The sequence below is a fragment of the Amblyomma mixtum genome, chromosome 5, assembly GCF_055824585.1.
Source record: "Amblyomma mixtum isolate Tamu chromosome 5, ASM5582458v1, whole genome shotgun sequence".
Classification (NCBI taxonomy): Eukaryota; Metazoa; Arthropoda; class Arachnida; order Ixodida; family Ixodidae; genus Amblyomma; species Amblyomma mixtum.
This window is the reverse complement of record NC_143016.1, coordinates 89,559,862-89,586,300: the sequence shown is the minus strand read 5'-3', so window position 1 is coordinate 89,586,300 and position 26,439 is coordinate 89,559,862. Positions and strand designations below refer to the sequence as shown.

The following is a 26,439-nucleotide window of genomic DNA, read 5'->3' as shown; positions in this document are numbered from 1 at the left end:
GAGTCCTGCGGTTTGTGACAAGTTGTCTTTCATTGTGTTGCCGCTGTCCGAACCGTTCGGGGGCGCTGGTCCCGCGCTTTGTGCTTTGTACACCGCTATACTGTTTTATGTCTTTCTGCCTTCCGAGTTACCGGTTGCGTTAGCAAACTGCGCGCATTTTATGAGCGATGTCCGATACCTGTAGGCATCTGTTTTTGTGCGTAGCGTAAGTTTGTTGCTAAATATACAGGGTGACTATATTTTTAACCTTGACAAATTTTTATTTTAAAAACTTTGAGAGATATGTCGATGTGGTCTGTTGAGCTGGATTCTACGGCAAGGCGGCCGATATGTACCTCATATATACTAAAAATTATACGATTAATTGACTAAAATTAAATTGTAAACGTATTTTTAATTTTTAGAGGCAAGGTAAGTTTGTGAGATTGATGATCGTCAACATCGAAGGTGAGTTGTGTTTTTAAATTTTCTTAATCAGCAATGGTTTAAAAATGTGGAAAGTAAAAAATATGCATCTGAAAGCTCGTTGAGTTGGATTTTTCGCATTGCGTATCTATAAAATGGCGTTTCTCGCAATTCTTATGCACCAAGTACAGGCGCAGTTGCTGCATTTGATGATGTAGAAGAAATTAGGTATATTTCGGCGACGATGGCACCATTTTATAATTTTTATTGCGGGAAAGCCAACTCAACAAGATTCCAACTGCGTATTTTTGACGTTCGATACTGCGAATCAGACTGGTGATTAAGAAAATTTAGAAACAGGGCTTACCTTCGGTGATGACGGGTACCAACTTCGCAATATCATCCTGCCTCTTAAACTTCAAATTAAAAATGTTTATGTGATAATTATTTTACTTAATCGTTTAATTATTGATCCATATGAGGCACATAATGTCCATCTTGCTGTACAATCCATTTCAACAGATCGGAGCTTTTAGACTAAAAATGTGCAAAGTTAACAAAAAAAGCACCCTGTATATTCTAAAAGCACCCACAACCCTGCCGGCTTGTCTGGTAATACCTGTACCACGACGCTTCGGTGCGGCGTATACGACACTCAGTACAGCTTCTTAGCTGTATATGTCGTTATTACATTCAGTATTCGGAAGAAAATGAACTTTCGCTGTTATATTAACTGATCTTGTGTATTTTAAGCGGCCACCCTACGGTGGGTGCCCGCGTACCAATCGGCAACGCATTTGGAATTTACTTATACTCTTCATACCAGAGAAGCAAAATTTATAAGGTAATGTACCAGTCTGTTGTTATTTCAGGCGGTCTGGGATGTATTTATCGCCACAAAAAGTTTCACGAACCTGTGGTGTTTGAATGTTTTGTTAATCTAATTTACAGCAGCCGTTGTATGAACTCCACATAGCGTACTAGTCCTTGATCGTTAGGAACACTAGCAGAAGCCTTCAATTTATTTTCTCACCAGGTAAGTATAAATATAAAAACGCGCTGGGTCTAGCCACGGGGGAAGGCCAGTTTCATTGAAATGCCGCTTTGATGATAAGATAATTGGAACACCAGCTAAAAATTTGCTTACAGAGGGAACGCTTTGTTGCAAGGACACGCTTAATGCGGTGAAGCCAGAGAATCAGGAAAGTGTGGGGGCGGTTCGGTTTCGTTAGTCGTCCATTTAGTAAATACTTAGCAAAACCGAAGGCAGATGTCAGACGAAAAGAAAAAATCGCAATGGGAAGGACGTCAAACATGTTGCAATAGCAGCTCCCTATGCGTTGTTCGTCCTCAGTTGTGCCAAGTTTTTACGTCTCAGAAACAAAATGAAGCACATAAACAAGTATTCTGCGAGATCATAGGCTGTATTAAAGGCAAAGTATAGGACCGTAATAAGCAAAAAATCGTTATAGCACCCGCATTCTCTCTCGTGGCAGAAGTTTGGGCTGTAAGTTTTTCTACCACATAAACAGAGAGTAGAATGGCTAAGAAAAAGAAATAAGAATAAAATTGCCCACCCCTACCACATAACCAAAAGTAGAAAGGGCAGTTACAAAGAACTAAAAGGAAAATTGCTGCAGAGGTATTTTCTGCCACGTAATCGCGGCGGCCTCCCCATATCACTTAAGCCCATGTATGCCGAATTTATTCAATTGGAAGCAGCATCGTCTCTCTCACGCTGCGGCCTCGGTATCAAACTAAGGGCAATATTACATCACGTTCCTGCGAACAGGTCTTAGTTTCTTATTACGACTGCTCCCGCTGCAGTAATAATGCCTTAATGTCTGCATTTTTGCGTAACTCATAAGGTAAATTGGAAACAAACGCAGACATACGACGTGCGCTAACTTTCCCAAAGCACCATAAACCAGCTAGTGTACAGCATGGATGTCTTGTAATCCCGATTTAAGGTCCTTTGTTTTTGCGCATTGCCTCGGTTTATAGTAGGCATGCACATGTACGCGTATGCGTGCGTGCGGTGACGCTCAGCCACAGTAGCCGCCCGATATGCCGCCATCAATGGGCCGCGGGAGCGCCTTGTCCTCCTTGTCGTTAAGAACCTTTACTTTTTACGCGTGGACAACGTCTCACTGCTGCGTTTAAACGCTCTCGTTTCTCTCCCAAGTCGCCCCTCCACTACCGCCTTCCACCCCCACCCGCCCGCCCGCCTGCCAATGATCCGATCGTCTTCGAGGTTGAATAACTGTCGCGCGCGTGCGAGCAAAACGTCCGGTGGCGGCGTCGGCGGCGGTCGCGACCGGCGAGCGCTTATCCATCGCAGACTAGACGGCGACAGGACACTTCGGGAAGCGAGGGGAAGGGAAACGGTAGGGAGGGGAGGTGCGCGAGCAGCGGTGCCCCTCCGTGCCTGTGCCCCGAGCAGGACGGAGGAGGAGGGATAGGCCGAGTGACTTTGCACTGAGGGCCAGAAAGGAGGAAGGAAGAGAGAGAGGCGAAAAGCAAAAGGGGCACGGCACAGGCACCACCGCTGCCACCGCCAAGAAGCGCGAAAAAGACGCGAGGGCGGCGGTGGAGGAACTGGGCTGAAATCGATCGTTGCTGCTGCCGCTGCCGCCACCGACGTCGCCGACGCCGCCGGCGCACGCGCTCGGGGGTGGCGGCTCGGACTCGAGAAGGAAGGGCCCGCCGTCCGTCGCCGCCGCTGCCGTGGCCTGGCCCGCGTCCAGCGGCCGCACCCCAACGGTAGCGAGGAGCGGACGCGCGTCGTTTTTCACGAGGTCTCTCACGAACCTTTGTGGGTTAGACCGGGAACTGCTGCGCAGTCATGGAGGCGAAGGCAACAGCGCGAATCAAAGACCCTTGTGTGTTTGCGGTTGTTCTCTTGTCTAGGTGTTGCCAGTTGGGACTGTTGCCTCGGGTGCCTTGTTTTAGTGAGTTCCTCTCAGGGCATTCTTTGAGCACAATCTCGCGTTTGCCAAATTTGTGTTTGATGCTTAGGTGTGCCTTCTAAACTGAGTAAATGTGGTACTCGCTATCTTAAGTGAATTTAGAGTCTCTTGAAATGACGTCACTTGTAACCGGGTAAATGTGGTACTCATACTTTTTCACCTGGAACTCAATAGTACTGTGAATATGACATACACAAGTCTTATTCACATATATTCGATGAAAAAAAAAAAGAATGAATGTATTGTACACGCGTACCTCTCGGAGGGAGAATAGTTCAGCGCAAGTACCGACAACTCGCTTGGTCTCGTCATCTGAGCTGTGCCCGATTCCGCCTGAAGAAGAAGAAAAGAAAGTGTTTTTATCTTGTTCTGCTGTCTCTCCTCACTTCAGTCTCCTCTCCAGGCCTCATTGCATCGAATCTTTTCTGAGCTTGTCAGCACCTAACCGCAATCGTGACCCGTCCGCTCCGTTGGCGACTGCTCTCTCGGAGCGCGCAGTTTCTTCGGGGTCCAGCGGCCGTCGCTGGGCAGCGCGTACACTGGGTGTAGGCGCACTCGGCCCGCTCTGGCATACCGCCGACGCCGTCCCGAAGCGGGTGGGAGGGAGGAATCAGACCGGGATGGAAAGTGCTGCTACCACCGCTCTCCGAATGTGTGTCCGTGCACCCCTGCCTGTCCGCTATCTCGGAAAGGACGTTCTTGTTTCTATTTGTCTGTATTTCTTTTCTTTTTTTTTTTACTGCCGGGACGACGTCGTAACCCGTTTCTCGCCGGAGGGCTTGCAATTTGCTTCTTATTTGTGGGAAAGTTTCCTACTCTTTCTGTCGTTCTCTCTCTCTCAAAATCTTCCCTCCAATTTTCAGCTCGTTTGGCCGCGGCAAGGGAAACTTTCTGCCTGCCTTTTCCGGAGCCGGAAGACGCGGAAGGAAGCAGCTTTTCCGTGCACAATCCACGCGAAAAACAAACAAACATTGAGTTTCTTGACGATAATAAAATTACAGAAGAACGGACGTGAGGGATGTAAACTTCAAACCGGGCGGATGATGGATGCCTAGTGGAGTTTCCAGCGCTGACGTAGCGTCGGAGAATGAACGCGGTCTGCTTTAAAGAAAAAGGCAAGTAAGTTATTAAGCCGGGACAGAAAAATTTGTTGTAGTTTTTGTTTAGGAGTGTTCTAAGTTTTAAAACGTTACGTTTAACGATATTAGTAGGGCTGTAGGTGCACATACAAGCACACACACGCGCACAACGGCATGGCTTCATTTGCACACAACGTGACACGCGCGACATTGCGAATGATACCCCCCCCCCCCCCCAAAAAAAAAAAAATGCTCCAAATTAACCAGAAAAGAAGGCACCGCAATCCACAACCGTGACGACGTCGATATTAATGCGCACGTGAATGAACGCTGACGTCAGAGACGTGCGTGAGAAAGAGGACGTCACCGTATCAACGCAGTAAATACAGAGCAGGATACGCCAAACAGCACAGACCGTTCCTTCACTGAGGCAGTGCATTAAAAAAAAAGAAAACTGTGTTATAGCGCCGCCCCTGCTCCCTCTTATTCTCGCCATTCCTCCTCCTCACACGAGGTTTATGTTTCAGTTCTTGCGCGCGTCCTTCACGGGGCTCAAGTGTCCGCTGGAAGGTTCATTAGCTAACGCATTCGCGCGGATGGATGGACCCAACACTTTGTTGTTGCTTTTTGTTTGCTTTTCTTCTACACTGCTTGGTGCACCGTGAAAACGTCACCGACTAGCGTATATTATCTCCCGCTTCTGTTAGTCCGTGCCGCGCACGCGTATCGGAAACGTCGCAGTGTACTTCTCTTGACGACCAAACAATGACAGCGGCGCGTCAGAGAGTTGCAGCTCGGGGAGAACGAGCGCGCGCGCCAATAAGACTGGCCTCGCAATACGCGTGTCGACGGCGGGCCGCAATTTTACTTTTTTTCATTACCTCGTCTCCTGCTACATTACACTACCGGTCTCCGATCTTTCCAGCTCACCCCCCCCCCCCCCCCCCCTCTCTCGTTCACACATCTCTTTCAGTCGTTCTTCTTGCCACTTAGTACCGACGCGCATGTTAGAGTTCACAATCTCTCCCCCCCCCCCCCCCCCCCCCCCCCTTTTTGTCTCTCTCTCTCTCTTTGTCCGAGCTGTGTCATTTTGGCCGGCCCTCCAAACGACTCTTTGATCCCTCCGACTTCCATATTGCCGGCGACAACGTTGTCCCCCGGCCTGTATATCGAGCCTCGCTCTGCGCAATCGTTCGGGTTCTCGTTCGGGCTCCGTGCACGAACTCCCGCACACTGGATGCAGGCATACACTCTGCGCCCTGCATAACGAACTCACAAGGGTGTACGATGGCAGCTTCACGTGGGTCGATGCGAGAGAAAACTAGCTTGCAATGCTCCTCCTTTCAGAACCCTTGTATATCTGCGTCACCCCCCCCCTTTTCATTTTTTTTTTTTTTTTGCGTGATAGGAGTGTGGTTGGGAGCGCCGCAAAAAAAGACGTCAAGCGCTGGCCCTTCGCACGGGGTGTGCTGCGGTTGCCGCTGCATCTTGCGTAGCTGTTGTGCAATGCTGTGGCGTCGTTGTCTAATTCCATACTTAGGCCGTGTCTTTATGTGTGTACGTGCGGTCTTGCTTCTTGCGTATGCCTTGATGCCGCTACCCGTCCAAGCAGATGCGCTTCGGGGTCGTCCGTTCACTCGCTCGAGCGCACGTTCAGGGGGCGCTAGCGAGACGCTTCTATTATTAAGCCGCTTCAGCGCACGCGCTTGTTATAGTTTCAGTGGGGTGGTTGTGTGTGCACTGGCAGTGTCGGGAAGTGGTTGGCGCAGCGAACGACGAAGCGGGCTACTGCTGCTGTCGAGACTGCCATGATTGGCTGCCTGGGCTTAGTATTTTCTTGGATGTCACCAGCAAGCAGCTGGCGTCGTATGAATGCGCTCTTGAACCGCGTCTTTATGAAGTAGGTCATTTTTTTTTGTAGGTACGTTTTTGAAATTTTTATAGACTTGTGCACGGCATTCCTTAAGGAATATAAAAAAAAATGCTTGGTCGTGAGGATGAACTGCAGTGAAGAAGAAAACTTTAATAGTCAGCGTTACGATAGATTCTACACCCAGGGCCTTTGTTTACTTGTTTTCAGCCTCGGTGCAGCTGTAGTACTTGCTTTATGTGCAAGTAAAGTTAGCTGTTCTGAAAATGTCATCATTATAGTCAGCCGTACACCTCCGATGGCAGCGGGAGATTTTCTTTTCCTAATTTTCCACATAAGCTTTTCCGATTTGACCAACCGAAAAAATGTGTAAGGAGGGCAGCTCATTGGAAATTTAGACGTTCGTGTTTGGTTCGGCTGGGAAAAGCACATTTTGTGGTGCCTGAGTAGTGTGTGTGTAATATTCTCGTTCCCGCTTGTCAGAGCTGGTTATCCTTGATCCCTAGCGAGTAATCTGCGTGGAGAAAACCGATGTGCAGCTGAGACGTTGCAGGGCTTAGAGTGGCTGCGTTTCTTCGCAGGTTGCCCCGCATTCCGCTCACTGACAATGCTTGTTGCTCGGTCCGTACTAGCACCGACCAGCGAGTGCGCTTTTTGTTTCCAAGCACATCCATTTGTAGTAATGAGATTACGAAATTTCATGGGATAGGAAGACCGCGGCTTGAGCTGAGATCTTATTTAGTCACAGGCGTACGTAAGTGTAAGGGTGCTTCCGAGTTTTTTTTTTTTTTTTTCAGTGCGCGAGCACTTATAGTAGCCTATCTCCGCATTTAGACGTTGTGTGTTTGTCGATCTGTGTTTCTGAAGCCGGTTTTGTGGCACGCTGCTCAGCCTGTCAGGCGGCAGCCCGTTTAATCGTGAGAGGCTGCTCGGGAAGAGCAACCTGGGTCGCAACCCAACCCAAGCAACCCAAGTCCCACCGATGACAACACCTGCCATAGCACCTGCCTTGTGCCACTCCGCCACTGCTCACTAGCTCGTCGGGTGACCTACTTGTCAAGGTGTAACCGGCGGTAACCAGGCGAGAACTTGCGGCGCTAATTAGGCGGCACCGACCCTAAGCGCATCGAACTAAGCGCATTGAGCAGCAGCGGTCAGGAGGAGAACGCGAATCGAATGATGCGTGCACAGTAGCTAAATGGAAGAAATTGGGGTGGTACCTTGCTGCTGGTGGGTGATTTTAACAAAGACTGCAACACGCATTCCAAATTTGTCAAGGCAATTGAAGACCACTGTAGCCTACGACTGGCCAGTATCAGCGACTTGGTTACGACGCATTGGGAGACATGTTTAAACTTAGTCTTTCAAATCGACAACAAAACCGTGGTGTCCCGTGCGATGTCAGTGCGCTTTAAAGATCCCCAGGCGGTCGAAATTATTCCGGAGCCCTCCACTACGGCACCTTTCTCTGCTTCTTTCACTACCACCTTCCTCCCTTTCATTACGGCTTGGTTCGGGTGCCCACCGAGATGTGAGAGAATTACTGCGTCACTTCTTTTCCTCAAAAAAGAAGAAAAAAAAATCCTCTCCTACTACTTTACGGACCACAAGACTGTGCATCTAACCTTTGCCATGAAAACGGATGCACTGAATGCAGAACACATTGCTCAGTACTGTGTCAATAAACATTTATGGCCATGAAATGTCCTCCTTTCACTTTTGCATTAAAGAATACACACCAACAACAATCTTACCTAGCAGAGCAGCGCAGCACCGAAATACATCATGCTAGTGCACATATACGCATTTGGCCTAATTACTAAGATTACCTGACATTTTCTGTGTGTCTTTTTCTTTTCTTTCCTCCCAAAAGTCGTACCTACCAATCGTTACATTCTGTGGCGATGACTGCACTTTCTAGCAGACTAACTCTGCCCTTCGAAGTGGATGCCTTAAATACGTCGCTTCGTTGAGTCCTGGTGATGACAGCTTGGGAGTCGAGTCGTACGCCGAACACAGAGAAGCTACGCGGCGAGTCACGGCGCACGCAGAGGCCCGTAGGCGTATGCACGTCGGCGCTTGCGCCATGTGGCCCCCTTTAATTACGCCAATGTCTTTTCCGGACCACACCCGGGAGAAAAAAATAGCGGAGACGTTGAACGCGACCAGGTAAAAGCGCAAGGGAGCCGCGAATATGCGCGCTTCTTTTTCAGATCTCAGCCACGCTATCGTTAAGGAAGAAGGGAGAGAAAAAAGAGGGAAGGGGAAGTGGGGAAAAGGTCAGCGAGAACGTTTTCGAGCCGCGGGAGCTAGGGATGGAGCACCGCTGCCTTTAAGGGGAGAGGGGGGGGAGGAGGGTGGCTACGCGCGCGAAGCAGGAGCGGACGTGAAACGGCGAGCGGAAATGACGCTATCTCACGTAACGTGGCGCGTTGGCGGCCAGCCAAGGCCTCGAGGCCGGCTGTAAATGGTGGCCCGTCTCGTTTGGCTGCGACGACGGTGGTGGTGGTGGTACAGTGTTGTGCGCAGTACGTGGGCGGCCTGGCCTCGCACCACCCTCATGCGCGTACCTAACTGCGGACCCCGAACACTTTTCTTCGCTGGGGGAGGAGGGGAGAGGGAATGGGGGAGCCAATTGGTCGTCCTTGGCGCCGAGACGCCGGCGGGCGCCTTCGCGATGGAGGCGAACCTGAGCCAGCGCTGCCACTGCTGCTGCCGCTACTGCTCTAACGCGGGTCTGGAACAGGTCCAGGGGTCAGAGTTGAGGAAAAGACACTGCGTGTGTGCGTCGCAGGGATTTGCAAAAAAAAAAGAAAAAGAAAATTGGCTTGTTGCAAAGAGAGGTGTGGGGACTGTGTGGAGAAGGTGTGGGGAAGTGTTACTTGCACCAAGAGGTAATTAAAGACGTCGCGTTGGAGTAGTTAGTGTTTACGTAAGAACTTTGTAAGCATATTGTAAGAACCTGTAAGCACATTGCAGATGTTCTTTGTTTGCAGTTCTTTGCTTGACTATAATTCTTTGACCACGACGGAGCAATGACCATGGACTCGTTTCATTTGCACAACACGCTCAACTCTGCTTTTCTCTTCCCTTCATCATCCTTTATACCCCCTCCTGTGGGTAGGGTACGGTCAACTGTGAATCAAGCCTGGTTAACCTCCCCGCATCTCCTTTCTTCTCTCTCTATCCGTACGGCTCACCACTTAGCACAGCTCAGGTTTCGACCTGAAGACAATACTGCCTCGCTGCTGTAAGTACGCTCGCATGCACAGTTGCAGCCGGAACAATAGGAAGCACGCTTCGACGCTCACACTCCTTCCGTGCGCTACCTAGAAAAAAAATTGGCAGTGGTTTAGCTCTGGTTAAACCTGGAGGATTGCGAAAGCAACGAGGAGAGAGAGAGAGAAGATGGAGAGCGCGCGGCAGCGGCGGCGGCCCCGGCACACTAGCTATGCGCCGCTACTGCGCATGCGAACAGAACAGAAGAGAACAGACTTCAAAAAATATAAAGATGACGCCAGCAGCGCGTCCCGCGAACCCGTTCAGACATCTGCCACTAACCTAAACGAAAAATAAAAAACAAGAAGAAGCGTTACAAGGAAGCTCAAGACCCGTCCGAAGTGTTCACTGGTCTGTCTAATGCGAAAGCAGTTTGGAAGTCGAAGGTCGAAAGCACTGGCATTAGCGACGATGGGAAGCAGAGTCGGCGCACTTTAAGAGACTGTCCCAACCTCGTCCGAGTTTCCTTTATTTGCTTTCTAACTGGAAGCTCCGTCGACCGTCGCGCACAATCAACAGCGCCCACGAGAGCAGCCAGCGTCGCTCTCTCTCAGCAAGCAGTGAGGTGATGCGCATAGAGCGAAAATAAATAAATAAAAATCTTTCGGAAAGAACCGCGCCCTATTTCCTATTATGTATCCACATTGTACATGCCTTTATAGTCCGCTTGTTACTTGCTAATAAATCGCATGCAAGCAAGACAGGTGGAGGCGAGAGATTAACTGGAAGTGATGCAGAATGGTCAACTAGAGCTGTCCTTGATTGGCTTCCCCGTGCCGGAGAGAGGACATGAAAAGATGGGAACACAGCCAGTGGGAACGTTCCGGTCTGGTGACGTCACATTCTGGCCAATGGACGAACTTTATGCCCAAAAACTGATTTTGGATTCATGGGGGATCCAGACACAGAAGTGTTTTTAAAAGTCGTTTGTACTGACGTCGGTCGGCAGCAGCGTTACAGGATGCCTCTGTTCTGATAGTAATGCCCTAATAATCCCCTGATCTTCTTACTCTTGTCCGCTCTTTTCTGATAGCTAACGGTTGTTGAGCCTGTTCACTGCGGTGTACAGATCGCGCCGCCGAACCCAGAAGTGGAGCGAGCCGCCAGGAAGGTGTGGATTGTTCGATACGCCGTATTGCGTATCTCCTCCTCAAGAGCCCATTATTACGCTAGAAGCTCCCTTTTATCGGCCCAGCCCGCTATAGATTCATTGAGTTTTCATAGGTCCCTCGAAGCGTGAACACACAGGAAGATTCACTAATACTCCGGCTAAACCGCCACGGCGGAGAATTGGTTATGACGTTCAGCTGCTGAGCTCGAGGTCGTGGGTTCGAATCCTGGCTATGGCGGCTACATTTCAATGGTGGCGAAATACAACAACGTCCGCTTGCTGTGCGATGCCAGTGTAGGTCAAAGAGTTCCGGGTGTATAAATCAACCGGAAGTCTCCCACTCCTTTCACTGGTTCCTTCGTGCCTTCCTTCGCGGCGCGCTTCGGGTGTTAATCGAGAGCACGAAAATCGCTTCGCGCTTTCTTTACTTACGAACCATTCGAATTTGAATTATTTTGCTAAGGGAGTAGTTCGCATTGCCCTAAGGCAGGGGTTCTCAAACTGGGTTCCGCGGAACACAGGGGTTCCGCGGGCTGTCTTCTTGTGTTCCGCGAGAACCCTCACCGACCCTGACCCAGCAGGTGATATGAGACTGGCTCTGAGTGCTACTGAGGCACGCTTTGACTTGCTCTTAAAAGGAAGCAGTACCACCCGTCACATTAGTATTTGTATTAATCTGTGCAATAAACATTTAACTTTTGCAAATCTCTCTTTGCAAAAATGCAATCGACAACATTGCTGGTAAGTGAAAGCGGGGGGGGGGGGGGGGGGGGGGGGGGGGGTTTCCCTGGAACTTATTGAAGGCTATTGGGGTTCCTCCAAGCAAAAAAGTTTGAGAACCCCTGCCCTAAGGTTAGTAGCTGAAGGGAGTTCCGCGTCTCACCATACTGGTCTGCTGCCCCCACTGACTGTTCAGAAGTGTTGCATTTTGGGCGAGTTGGTACTTCATACTTTTTGAAATAATTCGCGCACACAGGACAGGACATGAAGAGGAACACACACACAGGCCCCTGCATACAATGCTCCTGCACGCATTGACTGTGCAGGAGCGAAACGCTCTGCGTAAGTGCTCCGAATCCTGGTTATTGGCTCGCAGTAAACGTAGAAGAAAAAGCCAAGCAAAAATGTGTCAGATAGCTCTTCATTTCTCACCTGAGTGTTCGCACGACACCGGAAGCATTCATTTCAGTTTCGGAAATAGTTCGCGAGAAGGGAAAGCGACGGGAACCTTTCTTTGTTTACACGTCGACTCGGAATGATGGATGGCTCGGGAGGAACAGAGGCTCCACTGCGCCGGGAGCGAGCCGACGATACCGGCGAACAGTGCCCAGTGGTTTTCGCAGAGCTGCCCCGTGCGACTATAAGTGTTAACGTTGCTGTTCCCGCAGTGCTTTAGCGTTTACGCACACGATTGTATGCGGAAGTGAAAAAGAAGGATGGTGCTTCCCCCAAAAAGGCGGAAAACATTCTGTCTATCATTTCCAGATGTTAAGAGAGTTTTGAGTTTCCTGACGCCGGTCTAAACACGAATACATTTACATAGGAGTAAAAAATGGACTAAGCTGTCCTCTAGCGCAGTCCATTTTGTAAAAGGGAGTGAGCTAATGGACAGTTTACTTACTTTTTACACCTTTCTGTTTAAAGTAATATAGCTTCCACTTGGATGGCAGAAAGTTTTGCGCGGGTGTGTGCGAAAGAGAGAGAGAGACAGAGAGAGGTGAAGAATTGTAATCGGTTGATCTAGAGCCGAACCTGTAAAGGTGTTCTGATGTAGCAGAGGCACACCTGCAGCTGATCAATCATGACATCAAACGATAAGACAGCCAAGACACCGACCAATCACGAACTATTTCTGACGTCACAGAGCTTTTCTGACATCATAAACGCACTTGAGCGCTAGTTAATTTCGATACCGAACAATAATATAGCCAAGATACCGGGAAATTTCGAAACCACTTTTTCGTGCAAGTAGCTTGACTATTTATTTCCGTATTGGTTGACGACAGGCCTAACTCTCGCAAGGTTGCAAGGTTTCTGCTTGTTTCTTTACCTGACTTCTTTGATGAAAAGAAAAAGAAGTCAGGTAGAGAAACAAGCAGAAACCTTGCAAGAAAAAGATGAAAAGCTAGTAACTTCCACCGTGTGTATGCATTTTGGAGGACTAATTCTCGATTGTCGTGTATTTTTTTTTAACACAGAATTCTTGGCACTCTTCTGACTTTCCCTTCCCACATCCATGTACTGCGATGAAACTAGAAATCGCCAGTCGACAAAGCGATAACAAAATAATTACATAAAAGCCCGGCTACCCGTTAGACACTGCAATATATACCCTGCAGCATCGCACGCGCGAGACGGGGAAACAATCTACTGACTGCGGCTCACGTTAAGAGAGGTTTGTTGATAATATACGCTCTCCAAGCATTCCCGCGAGTCCTGTGAGTCGTTCTTTCGGTAGCTCGCCCCCTTGAACAACAGCGCTTACCGCTTGGGTTTTATTAGCGACAATAAACTGGGCAGCCCGCCCGTTGTTGGGAGTCCCACACTTGCTTGTTTTCTCTGCCTTCTTAGTATTTACCTGCATGTGTACGCTGGCGTGCTTACAGGCGGATAATTAGGCGGGTCGTAATTGCGCTTGAACGAGCTTTATGCGCCTTTAATGAACGGCTTGGTGAAGAACACTGGCTCGCTCGGGCACCGCTAATCTCCGCCGCCGCCTGTTTACCCACGTACTGCTCCGAGGGCCTCGGCTCGGCACGAGCAAACAACACTGGCGTTGGTCTCAGAGCGCGGAAGTGGAGCCGAGGTGTTGGAAAGCGGATGTCGGAGCTGACAGTGGAAGTTCGTCCAGTGTTTTCGCATGCCGCGCGTTTAATGAGCGCCTTGCGTGCAATGCACATCGAGTTCGCGGGCAGAGCGGAGAGCATATTAAAGCCGCGTTTATAGGGTGAGTGGTGTTATGCAGTCGCGGAAACTGCCGAGGTTCACGACTGCATAATTCAGAAAAGGGAGTCCGCTGTATTAGCGTGTTCGTTGACGCGTGTTGCGCCGCTTTACCAAGTTTCATAACATTCACGTTATGCGGTTTAAAAAGCGTAAAACATTTAACGGGGAGGCATTAGTCTGTGTTGTTCACAGCCCATGCGCGGTAGAAAGAAAGCGCACATACTTTTCAGGTTATAATAATGAGAACACGTCATCGCTGCTCTGGGATGCGTCATTTGTGTTACTCAGCCAGGTTACGACTAGTACGTGAAATTGCCCACGTTATACACACGGAACTATATCTAGCGGTTAAGTGCCACTCAGTATGGTGATCGTTGGTTGGTTTATGGGGTTTAACGCCCCAAAGCAACTCAGGCTATGAGAGACGCTGTAGTGGAGGGCTCCGGAAATTTCAACCACCTGGGGTTCTTTAACGTGCACTGACATCGCACAGTATGTAGTATGGTGATCGGTTGGCGGCGAAGTTTCTTTTCGAAGAGGCGCCACTGATTGAGAGTAATATGTCCTTGAGAACCTGACCTATGCGTAAAGAATGCTAAGCGAGACGAAGACACCACAACCGTTGTCATTGTTTTAGGAGGAGGTCCTCGAAACTGCTGTCACCGCCTTGTGTCACAGTTCTCAAACGATCTTTCTGACTGGAATGCCAGCGTCATCGATTTCATATTTCTCAAATCACCTATAATAATGATATAATCACTTATTATACTTATAATCACTTAATATAATACTTATAATAATATAATATTCGTCACTTAGTCGACGCACTTCGCGAGGGAGATAGCCATATGCGCGGGATGGCATCACATTGCAATTTTTTGTATAGTAATTAGCTGAAGCAGTATTTGTACCACAAACACTACTCAGAACATACTGATCAGCAAAGCAGTATCTGTAGTTATAACTACAATGCGTACAGTGCACAGACAGCGAATTTTCGTGCACAGGTGGCGTTAGGAATTCCCATTTTTTGACCGCCACTGACGGGTAGCTCTGTTAAATCGATTGTGTCTAAATTCATATCTGCCTCTTGCAAACCTGACAACTAGGAAGCCAGCTCTCATAAATACTAAGTTTCGTGTCCTTTTATCGTACAGCTGCCTTGAAATAAAATCTATCTACTCTATTTTTGCCCGCGCGTCACAAACGGCTCCGACAGGCTTCAACGATAAGTTAGCCGACAGAACAATTCCTAGAAGTATTCCCGGACATAGTCACGTACTTTTTATTTCTACTCTTTATGTGAAGAACTAGGTGCATTGAATCATTGATTCGAAGAGTAGCGACATGCAATGCATTACGAAGTGGCCACTTCTGTGCTCGAACGACTTCTTCAAGAACAGAAGAAGAATACAACGAGAACTTCTTGCACATTTGAGACGGTGCAACCAATTGAAACGGTTAACCATTAATTGCGGTTACCTGTGGGTTACCTGTTAACTGTGTATAGTTCTCCCACTAACTGCACAGCAGCAGAACTTTCTTGTCACCTTGCATAACGGCGTCCTGGGCCAGAGGAAGCCGCGCAGCCATACGCTCATCTTACTACGACCTTCAAGATAGCCTTCGCTACATAGAGACCAAATTCGGGTTGAGGATGTCCTAGCTGAAATCAGGATGAAGAAATGGGCTTGAGCGAGATTTGTAATGCGCAGGAGATTACGTGCGATGTTGCGTTGGGGTAACGGATTGGACTCCGATTAAAGGAGAACGGCTCAGGGGTCAGAAGAGAGTTAGGTGGGAAGATGAGACTAGGGAAATTCGCTTAAACATAGCTGCCACGGCTGGCAAAGGACAAGGTTGACTAGAGATATCAATAGAAGTGGACGAAACCTGGGTGATGATGATGGTGATGATGATGACGAAGAAGAGGAGAGAGTGACAGGAGATTTAGTTTCTTTTGGTTTGGTTTGGCTTATGGGGTTTAACGTCCCAAAGCGACTCAGGCTATGAGGGACGCCATAGTGAAGGGCTCCGGAAATTTCGACCACCTGGGGTTCTTTAACGTGCACTGACGTCGCACAGTACACGGGCCTTTAGAATTTCGCCTCCATAGAAATTCGACCGCCGCGGCCGGGATCGAACCCGCGTCTTTCGGGTCGGCAGCCGAATGCCATAGCCACTGAGCCACCCCGGCGGACTTTTTTTACAAGCACTGTATGAGCTGATTCTCGGACCTTCAGTCAGTGTTATGTTTGGAGTTGGGTGATGGAGTGTAGCATCCCTCGAAATTCGATCAAGCTGAGTATGCGTCTGGCTCTGCCGAGTTTGGCAGGAACGCGTGTGAAGAGCGGGCGACGGCGATGACGCCTTCGGTCGGCCTCGAAACCGCGGGAACCGCCGCAGCCGAACGCCTGGAATTGGAATCTGGCTCTCTCTCGCCTCGGCTGCAGCGCAGGGGAGGCCAGGGCGTGTCGGTAATCGAACTGATTGACCTGAATTATTTATGCGAGCGCGCCACTGCGGACGACGGGGCACGAGACACCACCGCCGCGCGGCGGCAGTCTACCCCTCTCCCCGCCGCGCCCCTTCGTCATTTCGGCGTCGCGCATGCGCTTTGTCTTTTTATTTCTTGAAGTAATAATTTTCATTTCTTTCTGGCAAGTTTTTTTTTATGTTCTTGTTCAAGTTTCGGGGTTGGACGCTTTTTAAGAATTGGATAGCTTTTAGGCGCGAAAAGATTTAAGGAAGCGAAAAACTCGCGAGAAGACTTATCTGAACAAGCGAAAGGATGAAAAAATGAAAAAAAAAACAAACTGGAAAAACGGTGCCGTGTTCGATCCTTGCTTTCGACACCGTACTTGCTCATTATGTAGGACAGCTATTAGCGCGATGCGACCGTGGCTGCTGGAGGAGGGTTAAAAACGGGGGAATCCTGAAGTGGCCCTGAGGCGCTCTTCACTGCAGCTTCACTAGCTGCAATGGCTCTGGTCCGCTGTTTCTGACGTCAACAAAATGAAGCCCTGTCATTGGCCGGCTTTCTTTCGCGGCAAGAGCGGAGGGCGCCTTCAAGAGCGCCAAGAAGACGAGAAAAAGGCTCTATAACTCAAAACAGAAAAGAGTCAAAAGGGATTAAACTGTCCTCTAGCGCACTTCCTTCTTTTTCCCATACATGCGTATGGGAGTAAATACAGTGTAAATAGGGTCGCATGGCTGGCAGAGCATCGGGATAATTTACTGTAGATGCCTGCAGATTCCAGAACGGCATCGATTCTGAGCGAGACAAGCGCAAGGACTAACGAACGACAGCATCAGCACGACGTGGTTAAGGGTCCCACAAAAATTGTTTTACGCGTTATGACGGAAGAGCAGCATTGCGTTAGAGCGGTCCTTATTTTGTACCCGGTCATTCGTGCGGTGCTTGTAAGCTTCCTTCTTGAGCAGGCGCACGATCTAGTCTGCTTAACCATCTTAGTATCAACACGGACACACCAAGCCGTAACTAAGTCATCTAGGCTGTCTCCTGTGCATGACTTGACCGTATGATAATTGACCGCTGTGATGGCTTAGTGGTAGAACAGCCACACAGTATTTAGGGTGGACTGGGTTGGAATCTATAGACGCCCTCCGGAAAACGGGTCTTATTTTTCACAGAGGGTACCACAGTCAGCGGGCCGGCAAAAAAATATATATATATAGATTCGGCAAAGCTTGTTGGCTCCTCCCACTACTGCAACGCTTTTGGCCAAATAATGCCGTGCGATTAGGCGCACATGTGCTTCAGCTTCGGCAGCAGAGGGTGGTACGTGTATCGTGCATTTCAGAGAAAGCGGCACAAGGAAAAGAAGGGAAAGAACAGAAGAAGAGGGGAAGAAGCGGTGGTAGAAGAAGACTGAAAATATGCTGAAAAAAAGGGAAAGTATTAGAATGTTAAGAGCAGTAGCAGAGGATCAGTGAGAAAAGTCGATGAAGAACATAAGCAGGTAAACAAGGCGATGAGAAGAAGAGAGAAGGAGAGAAATGAAGGAGAGACGAAAAAACGTTAAAGATAACGAAGAGTAGAAATAAAGAACGCATGGAAAAGAAAGGAGAAGACAGAAAGAACAGCAGCGAGGAGGTGAGAAGAAAAGAATGAAGGGATGAAGGAGGAATAAGAGGAGGAGCGGAATAGAGAAAAAAACAAAGAACAGTAATACAAGTGCGGGTAAAAGTGAAATAAGGTAAAAAGAGAACAAAAAAGCGATGAATAATAAAGGCGATGAAGAATATATATATATATATAGCAGACGAAGAAAGGGGAATGAGGGGCTCGTTATAAATATGAGAGAAGCCAACAGCCACAGAAACCAAGGGGCACAGGGGATTTTTAATTAATTTATTTATTTTGTGGTGTTGATACTGAATATGTTATCGCTTAAAGCTAATTGATTAGAAAAGCAGAAGAAAAAAACAACCACATGCCGCCGGTGGGATCCGAACCCACGACCTCCGAATAACGCGTCCGGTGCTCTACCGCCGAGCTCGGATTCGGAGGTCGTGGGTTCGGAGGTCGTGGGTTCGGATCCCACCGGCGGCATGTGGTTGTTCTGCTTTTCTAATCAATTAGCTTTAAGCCATAACATATTCAGTATCAACACCACAAAATAAATAAATTAATTAAAAATCCCCTGTGCCCCTTGGTTTCTGTAGCTGTTGGCTTCTCTCATATATTCGGAGGTCGTGGGTTCGGATATATATATATATATATATATATATATATATATATATAAAAGAAACTAAATAAAAGGCATTCAAGCAGTGGTTCTACATGCTTCCAGCATTCGGTCACTAAGTTTAAAAAACTGGAGGAGACAATTAAGATTCGCCCTAAGGGTATCACGTGATAGCGTTAATGGAATTGCGGAACGCGGAATGAAATGGTATGCAGAAATGGTCATTCTCCACTTTACATTCATAGGTCCCTGGGAGTCCTCACACCACTCCTGGCGCAGTGGTGCAGCGGCTAAGCGATGCGCCACTGCCCTGCGATGGCAGGTGATTTCAACGGTGCGGCTGGTGCGACCAAGTTTTCTCTTCCCGAGCAACCTCTCGCAACCAATCATTAATTTCAATGCCGTCTGCCACGGTGGGCAGGTTGTGATGACGTCACAAGTTCACGTGACCTAAGTGGCTCCTCTGCCACTTAGGTTGCTTCTCTGGGGATTTTTGGTGAATTTTTGTTCGTGGCTAACGGCGTTAATTTTTCTGCGACACGGGACCTATAACGCAATCTCATTAATACTATTCTACTTCGTACTGTGAATTTTACTTATGCAAGAAATGAATTCTTCAAAGGTCGTGGGCTGCAGGTCGAGACGTGGCTTTCCACTGTACCCACAGTCCTGTCATTTTCCCGAATTATCGTCAATCCACTTGTGTGCATCCAAGTGACACTCGGAGAACGTCAGGCGCTTCAAGGAAACTGTACACGTTCACGATGCTTTTGCAGCTCCGCTAAACCGCCTGAAACTTGCTGGACGTACCGCCGTTTCCTGATTAAACGGTAATGTAAGGCCAAGGCGTGATGCAGGACACAAAAAACGTCACTGTGTTTCTAATAGTTCATTCGCATATCATGAGCGTAACGCTAGTAGGACCTATTTAAATTCTCTCGGCGAAAACTTCTCTGATAACGATTTCAGAAATCAGAACTGTACCAGATCTAGCTCTGTGCTTTTCGAAGCTTATATTCCTCTTTACAGTTGGGTGCTGAACGAGACGATGATTTCCCGAGAGCATCTTTCGTTTCTTTTTTGCCTCAGGACGCTCATTCTTCTGCTTACGGAAGAATACTTGAAGACTTCCTGTCTATCGAATAGTGCGTGCTCAGATCCACGAGATCTTCGCAGGCGCTATCTTGGGGGGCTTGGAAATTCCAGACTCCGTTCCGACTCCGTCGCCCTTTTTTTCGCCTCTTTCTAGTCGCTAATGCTTTCCCAAGTTGAGGGGCTACAAACCTGTTTTCCCCTACAGATGCATACCTGCATCCTATTTTTCCCAGCTTGCTTTGATGCTGTCCTGACAACAGGCAACAAAGATGATGTCTTTCGGCAAGAGCAACACTCCAGAAAGCGTTTCCGTATAGGCGCACCAAGGGCGATGCGTGCAAGGCACTGCTCTGTCGGCGATAGCGACATCCCATGGTCTCTTTGTGTGAAACGGGAAGCGGAAAGCTTTTGGCGGGAGAGAGCACTGATGCGAATGCTCGAAAGTGGGCGAACGACCGCGCTACGGAGCGGAGACGCATCATCCCTAAGTCGGGAGAGGCGAGAAGACGAAACTAAGTCACATCGCAGATGGAGCACGTTACCCCGCCCAACAAAGGACACAGGAAAACTGGCACGATATCGAACCTCAAGAGCCCACGTCGAGTAGCAGGCGACGTTCGACGAGTCGTTTGTGTTTGCACCGTAAATTTTGCGCGAAACGCTGAAATAGGCGAGAAAAAAAAAGGAGAAAGAACTGAGAAGGCGATACGCTGTAAGAACAGCAGAACAGTGCTCACAAAGATCAGGACAACGCGTGACCTGCGGCTATAAAACGCGAGAACTGAGGGGCCGGCGTCTTGTTTTTTTTTATTCTGCATTTGGTTGTGATTTTCGCGCCCCCTCTCAAAGCCTGGCTTCACAAAGGCACCTCGGCCTTGCATGAGAAACGATTTCGGCTCGCGTCAGCACTGTTATGTCACCGTTTCCTGTGCTTGCATTTCGTTCACGTTTACGGCCGGTTTACAGCCAACTGCCCGTCACGCTTCTCTTGAGCGCGACCCTACGCTTTTTCTACTATGTTGTTCTAAGCCGCTTGCGCCAAACGCGGTCAGCTTTACTTCGCAGCAACTCTAGCAGCGAAATTTGTCATAAAAATGTTCTCTTGGTTTCTTCACGCTGTTCGCAAAATCAGCTGAGTGTTATGTGTTCTTTTTTTCATGGTTTTGCCCGGCTTCAACTGCGTGGCTCTGTGACAAATTGAATTGCAAAGCGATTCAACTGGAGCTTTGACGCAGTTTAGAGCCGCACTGTTAGTTGTTTCTTGTTATCCAGAACTCACAGCATAGCAATATTTTTTATAGATATAAACGAACTCTATGTAATGAATTATAAAGATAAGAATGAAATAAGTTTGGAAGTCTGATACACATAAAATAGTCGCTGAAGAAGGGCTGAAACAGCCGCCTGATTTGAATTCATGTATTGCGTGAAGGTTTTTTGAAGCAGATATACTCAATTTATTTATTACACCTAGGCATGACTTTAGACTGGCGGTTTGGGTTTAGGATTTGTACCGCAGGAAGGTATGAACGGCCTGCATCGTAAATTCTGTCAGTCTCGACTTTATCAAACAGCCGTGCACGGCTGGGACGCGTAATGCAAAGAGTTGTGGATTTCTAATGAACATCAGTGATTGTAGTCCTACCCTGACGATAAATAAGTACTCATTTTAAATGCGAAAAACAACTGGGCGCATGCTCGTCGGTGCGTGAGTCTGCTCGAGCCTCTTCGTTTATCCGTTTAAAAGTGAATGTTTATCAACTCTCTCAAAATGTCTACCGCACTTTTGTATCACAGTCACATTACACATGTGTTGTACCACATATCAAGTGATCACATGTGTATATCACATATCATATGTGATACATCTATCACATATCAAGTGATCACATGTGTTGTATCACATATCAAGTGATCACATGTGTGTATCACATATCACATGTGATACATATGTATCACATGTGTTGTAAGCGCGGAAGTTCTTCGCTTGTTAATGTGAACAAATTTTTATTTCCATCAGGTATGTCCTTCAAAAGGACACTGCGCAAAATCCTTTTTTAAAGTCGCCGGCACGTTATCATCGGGCGCTGACACGCCTCTTCTTCAGGCGTTAATTTTCGTAGCCTTTTCGAAAAAGCAGTCTCGCTGACTTCATGGCATGGTTGCTCTTTTCTTTACCAAGGTAATTCAGGGTATTTCAGAAGTGAAGTCGAGGTTTTGTATTTTAGAATGGCCAAAACTTCCATTACGAACATACCAATCGGTGCGCCACATGGCTGGGTGTCTACAATGCACTGTGCTGCAGTACAACAGCTCGCTGGAGAAACCATAAGAATTTTTCTTCCCTGCTTTCTTCATTTCGTCAAAATATTTTTCCTCCATTTTTTTTCTCGCCGAGCAGATTGTCACGATAGTTAGAGTCAAACTGAAGTATTATCAACCGCGTGCTTTATGTATTTCGCTTTTCGTAGATTTATTCAGGAAGCCTCATAGGTGTCGCCATCAAGATACCGTGTCAAAATGACGATCAATAGCGTGTTCTGTCCATCAAAACATTTGTTCAAGGTTGGTTCGCTTAGAGGAAAGCAGAACGTAGGAAAAAGAATTTCGGCATACTTTATGATGTAGTCAATCTACTAAACGCCATACTGCATTCTTCCAAAAATACTACAGCGTCGTCACGATTTTCTGTATTTTTTCTCTTAAATATCTTGCTTCAGTACATGACAAATACTAAACGAAATAGGAATTATTATTTTTTTTTTTTCACTGAAGACGGTCTCTTTGATCTCCTGCATGATAGCAAAGCTCGTTGCCGTAATTGGAAGAGAACAGCTTCGTCTTATGTACATTTTTCCTTCCGTCTAAATGAGATCGTGTTTCTTTAAGCCTCCTCCCTCTTTACATTAAGAAGCGAAAGTTAATGATGAAATCAGGCTTTGCGCAGTTCTTACGTCAGCAACTGGTGCTATGGCGAAAGACATAGCGCCAAAGGAGCAAAGGGTGCTGTGGAAGCAAGACGACGAAAATTCACCCCCCACCAATTAGTACCGAACGGTGCTCACATGCACTCAAGCACTCACAAGAGAAGATAGGGCTGCGTGAAGCGCAGAAGCGGGCTATACTTTTCTGGTGATGTACGCCTTGAAACAGCATAAAATAAATAAAGTCTGTGAACAAAAAATCTTTACTTGCGAGTAAGCGCTATATCCCCTCACCCCCACAACTTTTTTTGTCTTTGCTAGAGCTTGAATTTTTCACTGAGTACTCACTGTGAATGGCTCGCGAATTAAATTTCTAGCTAGCACTTAGTTGTATTTTGCCAGGCAACTAGAGACGTTTCCTCTATACGCTTTCTTTTCGTGGAAGTGGTCAGAACTCGCTACATTAGGACGCTTAAGTCGTTATCGGAGCGACCATAATGCCTGAGGTTCGTCGTCGAGCGTACCAGAACCAATTTGTGTCTCTATGATTTACTTTTGATTGTTTAGCTCACATTTTAACATTACGCAATATCCACGAAACAAGGAAGAGCTGCCTTTCGACATAGGCCTGCTTAACGCTGACGCATCAGTGGCCGACAAGCGAGAATAGCTTGGCCCTTTGCAGCCGCAATTGCAACGTCTACATCTGCGGTTCTTTCTTTCTTGGCCGTTGTACGAGTTCTCGAGCGGCCTATTCTCTCCAGCATGAGCTGTTCCATTTGCCACTTAAGGCCGATCTACCCGGCCCCTGCGACCCCCTTCAGTCGACTATTTCTTTGCGTGTTCGGCTTCTCCGCGAGAAGAGTCTGCCGACGGCAAAGCCAGCTTGCCGTATTTCACCAGAGTGATTCACTTTCGCCTGTCGGGACCGTCCCGAGTTGGTGGGGCCGGTCGGTGCCGTCGCTATTTCACTCCCATCGGTACGGGGAAGAGTGCACATGCTGCTGGGTGAGGGGGACGGTGCACAGAAAAAGCAGAGACAAACCAAAGAGGAAGATGGTGAGGAGGCAGTCACAGCGTTACAAAAGGGACGGCATGAAAGGGAGAAAGAGAGTGAGGCAAGGAGGAGTGGACGGGGAGGCATGCGATTGGTCGATCGATGCGTTACCGATGCCTCTGGCTTATTTATAGCCCCCGAAACCCCACCTATACCGGCGTTCAATCTCGGAGTAATGAAGTAAGGGAGGGCAAAAAGACAACAACAGCGGCACGGGCCAACGTGATCTGCGTGTGCCTTTTGTTATCCGAGTTCGATTAAGAGAAGGGGCGCGCGGCGACGAGTACGCACGGCAGACCTCTCCGGCTTGTTACCGGAACGCCGCCAAAGTTCGATCGGGCTCCGTCTTCGCGCTCAACCGTAGACGCCGCCGGCGCCCATCCGCGCACCCGCTGCGCGCAATAGATTTTTGTGAACGCAGGGCAACGGTTCCCTCGCACGGGGAGGAGGGATTCACTGAAACAAACGTCTATCTCCAAGAGATTTGCGATTTCAGGGGTTCGAGTCGAGAAGCACTGTTTTACAAACCAGAGGAGTGAGCGCGACTGTCCGATGTACCTGTACCGCACTGCCACGACGCTACCGTTACTGTCCCACTACGGAATGTCCGATAGGTGCTGCGGCATTCCGGATTTTCCTCTCTTTATTCTTTGCGGAAGTCACAACTATTTATAGAACCGACTTAAATGGTTTGGTGCAGGCCGTATAAGCCCCTTTTGATTTATTACAAAGACTATAACAAATTTAATCCACTGGATGACGCCCACTCACCTTCGGATTAGCATCCTGTCATGCTGTGGGACCTTTGTCTCCTCCATTTGTCACGGAGTCAGAGTCCTATCATTTGGAATGAGGCGTCTCAGCGGCCCGGTGTCGGTTAAAACCACTTCGCAGTCCCGTGCTGTCATGCCGATGCTGTGGCAGCGCATCGGTCACTCGCCGTGACAACTCGATAGCGTGCAGCGCAGCTTTTCGGTGTCGCACGTGCGTCGAACGGCTTCCCCTCCGACGAGGGACGGGCGACGGTCAGGCTCTGTTCGCGTTAGCGCCATCATTTCGACGTCTTCTTTCTCCGAAGTGCCTTCCTCGTTGATCCTAACTATGAACTTAACGGTGGTGCCTACACCTACAACCTAAACCAAACTACAAACAAAACAAAAGTAGCGACAAATGCCGTTTTGCTTCAACCCATGACGGGCAGCCGGATTCACCGAATTCTTGCCGCGATGTCGCTGCGTGTGGTTGCCGTATTGATGCCGTCGCTTCCGAACCGGCCACCGCCCCTAGGGTGGACAGTTGCTGGCGATTCTTCAACTTTTTCGGACACGCGCCCCGGTGCTCCCCGAGCCGGGAGTGCTATTGAGAATCCGAAACGGCGTGGTACATGCGCTGCCGGTGCTCGAGTTCGAGCCACGCACGTCAGATGGAGCTAGTGCGCCCCTAGATGGCGCCACTGGCTCGCTTGTGTGTGGCTCCGTCTGTGGGTGACGAGATAAAACGCGACCGCGGCTCGACACTGAAACCCCGCGGGCCGCATCGCGTCGGAATGCACTGCTTATTCCAGGAAGCTCTTCCGCGGCCTCTCTGAAACGCGTTGGGTCCCACGAAAAGTGCATTTCGCGAAAGACGGGGCTCGATGCCAGCTTTCGGCAAACGTTCCGCGTTATCACAGGACGCGTTACCTTCTGAGATTGTATAAGAGGATGTGGAATTGGGTTCCCAGTGGATAAGCTATTTGCACAGCTTTCTGGTTTACCGGAAACTGCGAACAGCTACTTAAGAAGGGAGGAGATACCACATATGAGAACGACTCTATGACGCTCGATTAGGAGGCGGTTGATGAACAAAAAGCTGGCATTTGCAGATTGTCTTTCGTCTAACTTGTCATATTTATTTTATCAAGCGCACGTAGGTTTGACCACAGCATATTCACAAGTGACGTGTAACCGTGTTTTCTATGCTGTCTCACTTTCAATATCACTTGAGCGCAAGTTGAACAGTTTGGCAAAGCCGCAGACAAGCAGAAAAAATTGCGCTGTGCTCTGACTGGTATATGAGACTTGAACAATGAATGAGTCCGAGAACACACTTCTTTACCTGCAGAATTGTAGGCAAGTGGGTTTGCTTTTGAACTGTGCACAGATGGGAACTAGGAAACGCCATCATTTTCGTACTGAATAAGGTAATGTGTTCTTATCGGAATGAAGTTGTTGACCAGCTCCATTGTTTTCCCAATTGTGAACAGCTGTTCCCTTGCGAGGCTGTTGAACATTACTTTGGTTTTCTGCATGCTAGTTTTTAAACCCACCGTTCCGCTCTGCCTGTCTAACTCATTGATCATGATTTGCAGTTCGTGTCCTGAGTGACTAAGAGGTTCTCTCAGATCATGAATGGCAGCGTACCAGTATCCCTCAAGAGAAAAGTATACAACAGCTGTATCTTATCGGTACTCACCTATGGGGAAGAAAAAGCGAAAGGGTTTAGCTTAAGTTAAGGACAACGCATCGAGCTACGGAAAGAAAATTGATAGGTGATAGGTGATAGGTGGGTGAGGGAACAAACGCGGGCTAATGACATCCTGGTCGAAATCAAGAGGAAGAAATGGGCTTGGACAGGGCATGCAATGTGAAGGCAAGATAAGCGCTGGTTCTTAAGGGCAACGGAGTGGACTCTAAGGGAGGGCGAACGTAGCAGGGGGCGGCAGAAAGTTAGGAGGACGGATGTGATTAAGAAGTTTGCGGGTATACGGTGGACGCAGTTATCAAATGAGAGGGTTAACTGGAGTGACACAGGAGAAGCTTTTGCCCTGCAGTGGGCGTAGTCAGGCTGCTGATGATGATGACTGTTTTTGGTACTCGTAAGTATTAATTTGGAATGGCGCCAAGTCACTTGCCGCACTATTTGCTTATCGGGGGCGGAGCGGAACTTGGGAGCATATGTGGAAATTTCTTCTTTATTTGGTTACAAATTTTAACAAGGAAATGATTTTATT

At 48.3% G+C, this 26,439-nt stretch overlaps 2 protein-coding genes across 6 annotated transcripts in view; one reads left to right on the top strand and one right to left on the bottom strand.

The window, feature by feature from the left end:
* Ih (hyperpolarization activated cyclic nucleotide gated potassium channel Ih) overlaps nt 1–26,439 on the bottom strand; it is a 415,526-nt gene that overhangs the window by 36,413 nt on the left and 352,674 nt on the right. The window contains exon 1 of one of the 5 annotated variants that reach the window (XM_089545514.1): nt 24,219–24,813. The exons of the other annotated variants lie outside the window; for them this stretch is intronic. Coding sequence (XP_089401640.1) covers nt 24,219–24,265 — 47 coding nt within the window. The 5' untranslated portion in view covers nt 24,266–24,813. Of the gene's footprint in view, nt 1–24,218; nt 24,814–26,439 lie in introns of those variants that run through there. 5 annotated transcript variants of the gene reach the window in all.
* LOC149342963 (uncharacterized) overlaps nt 1–26,439 on the top strand; it is a 162,038-nt gene that overhangs the window by 84,879 nt on the left and 50,720 nt on the right. The window lies entirely within an intron of this gene.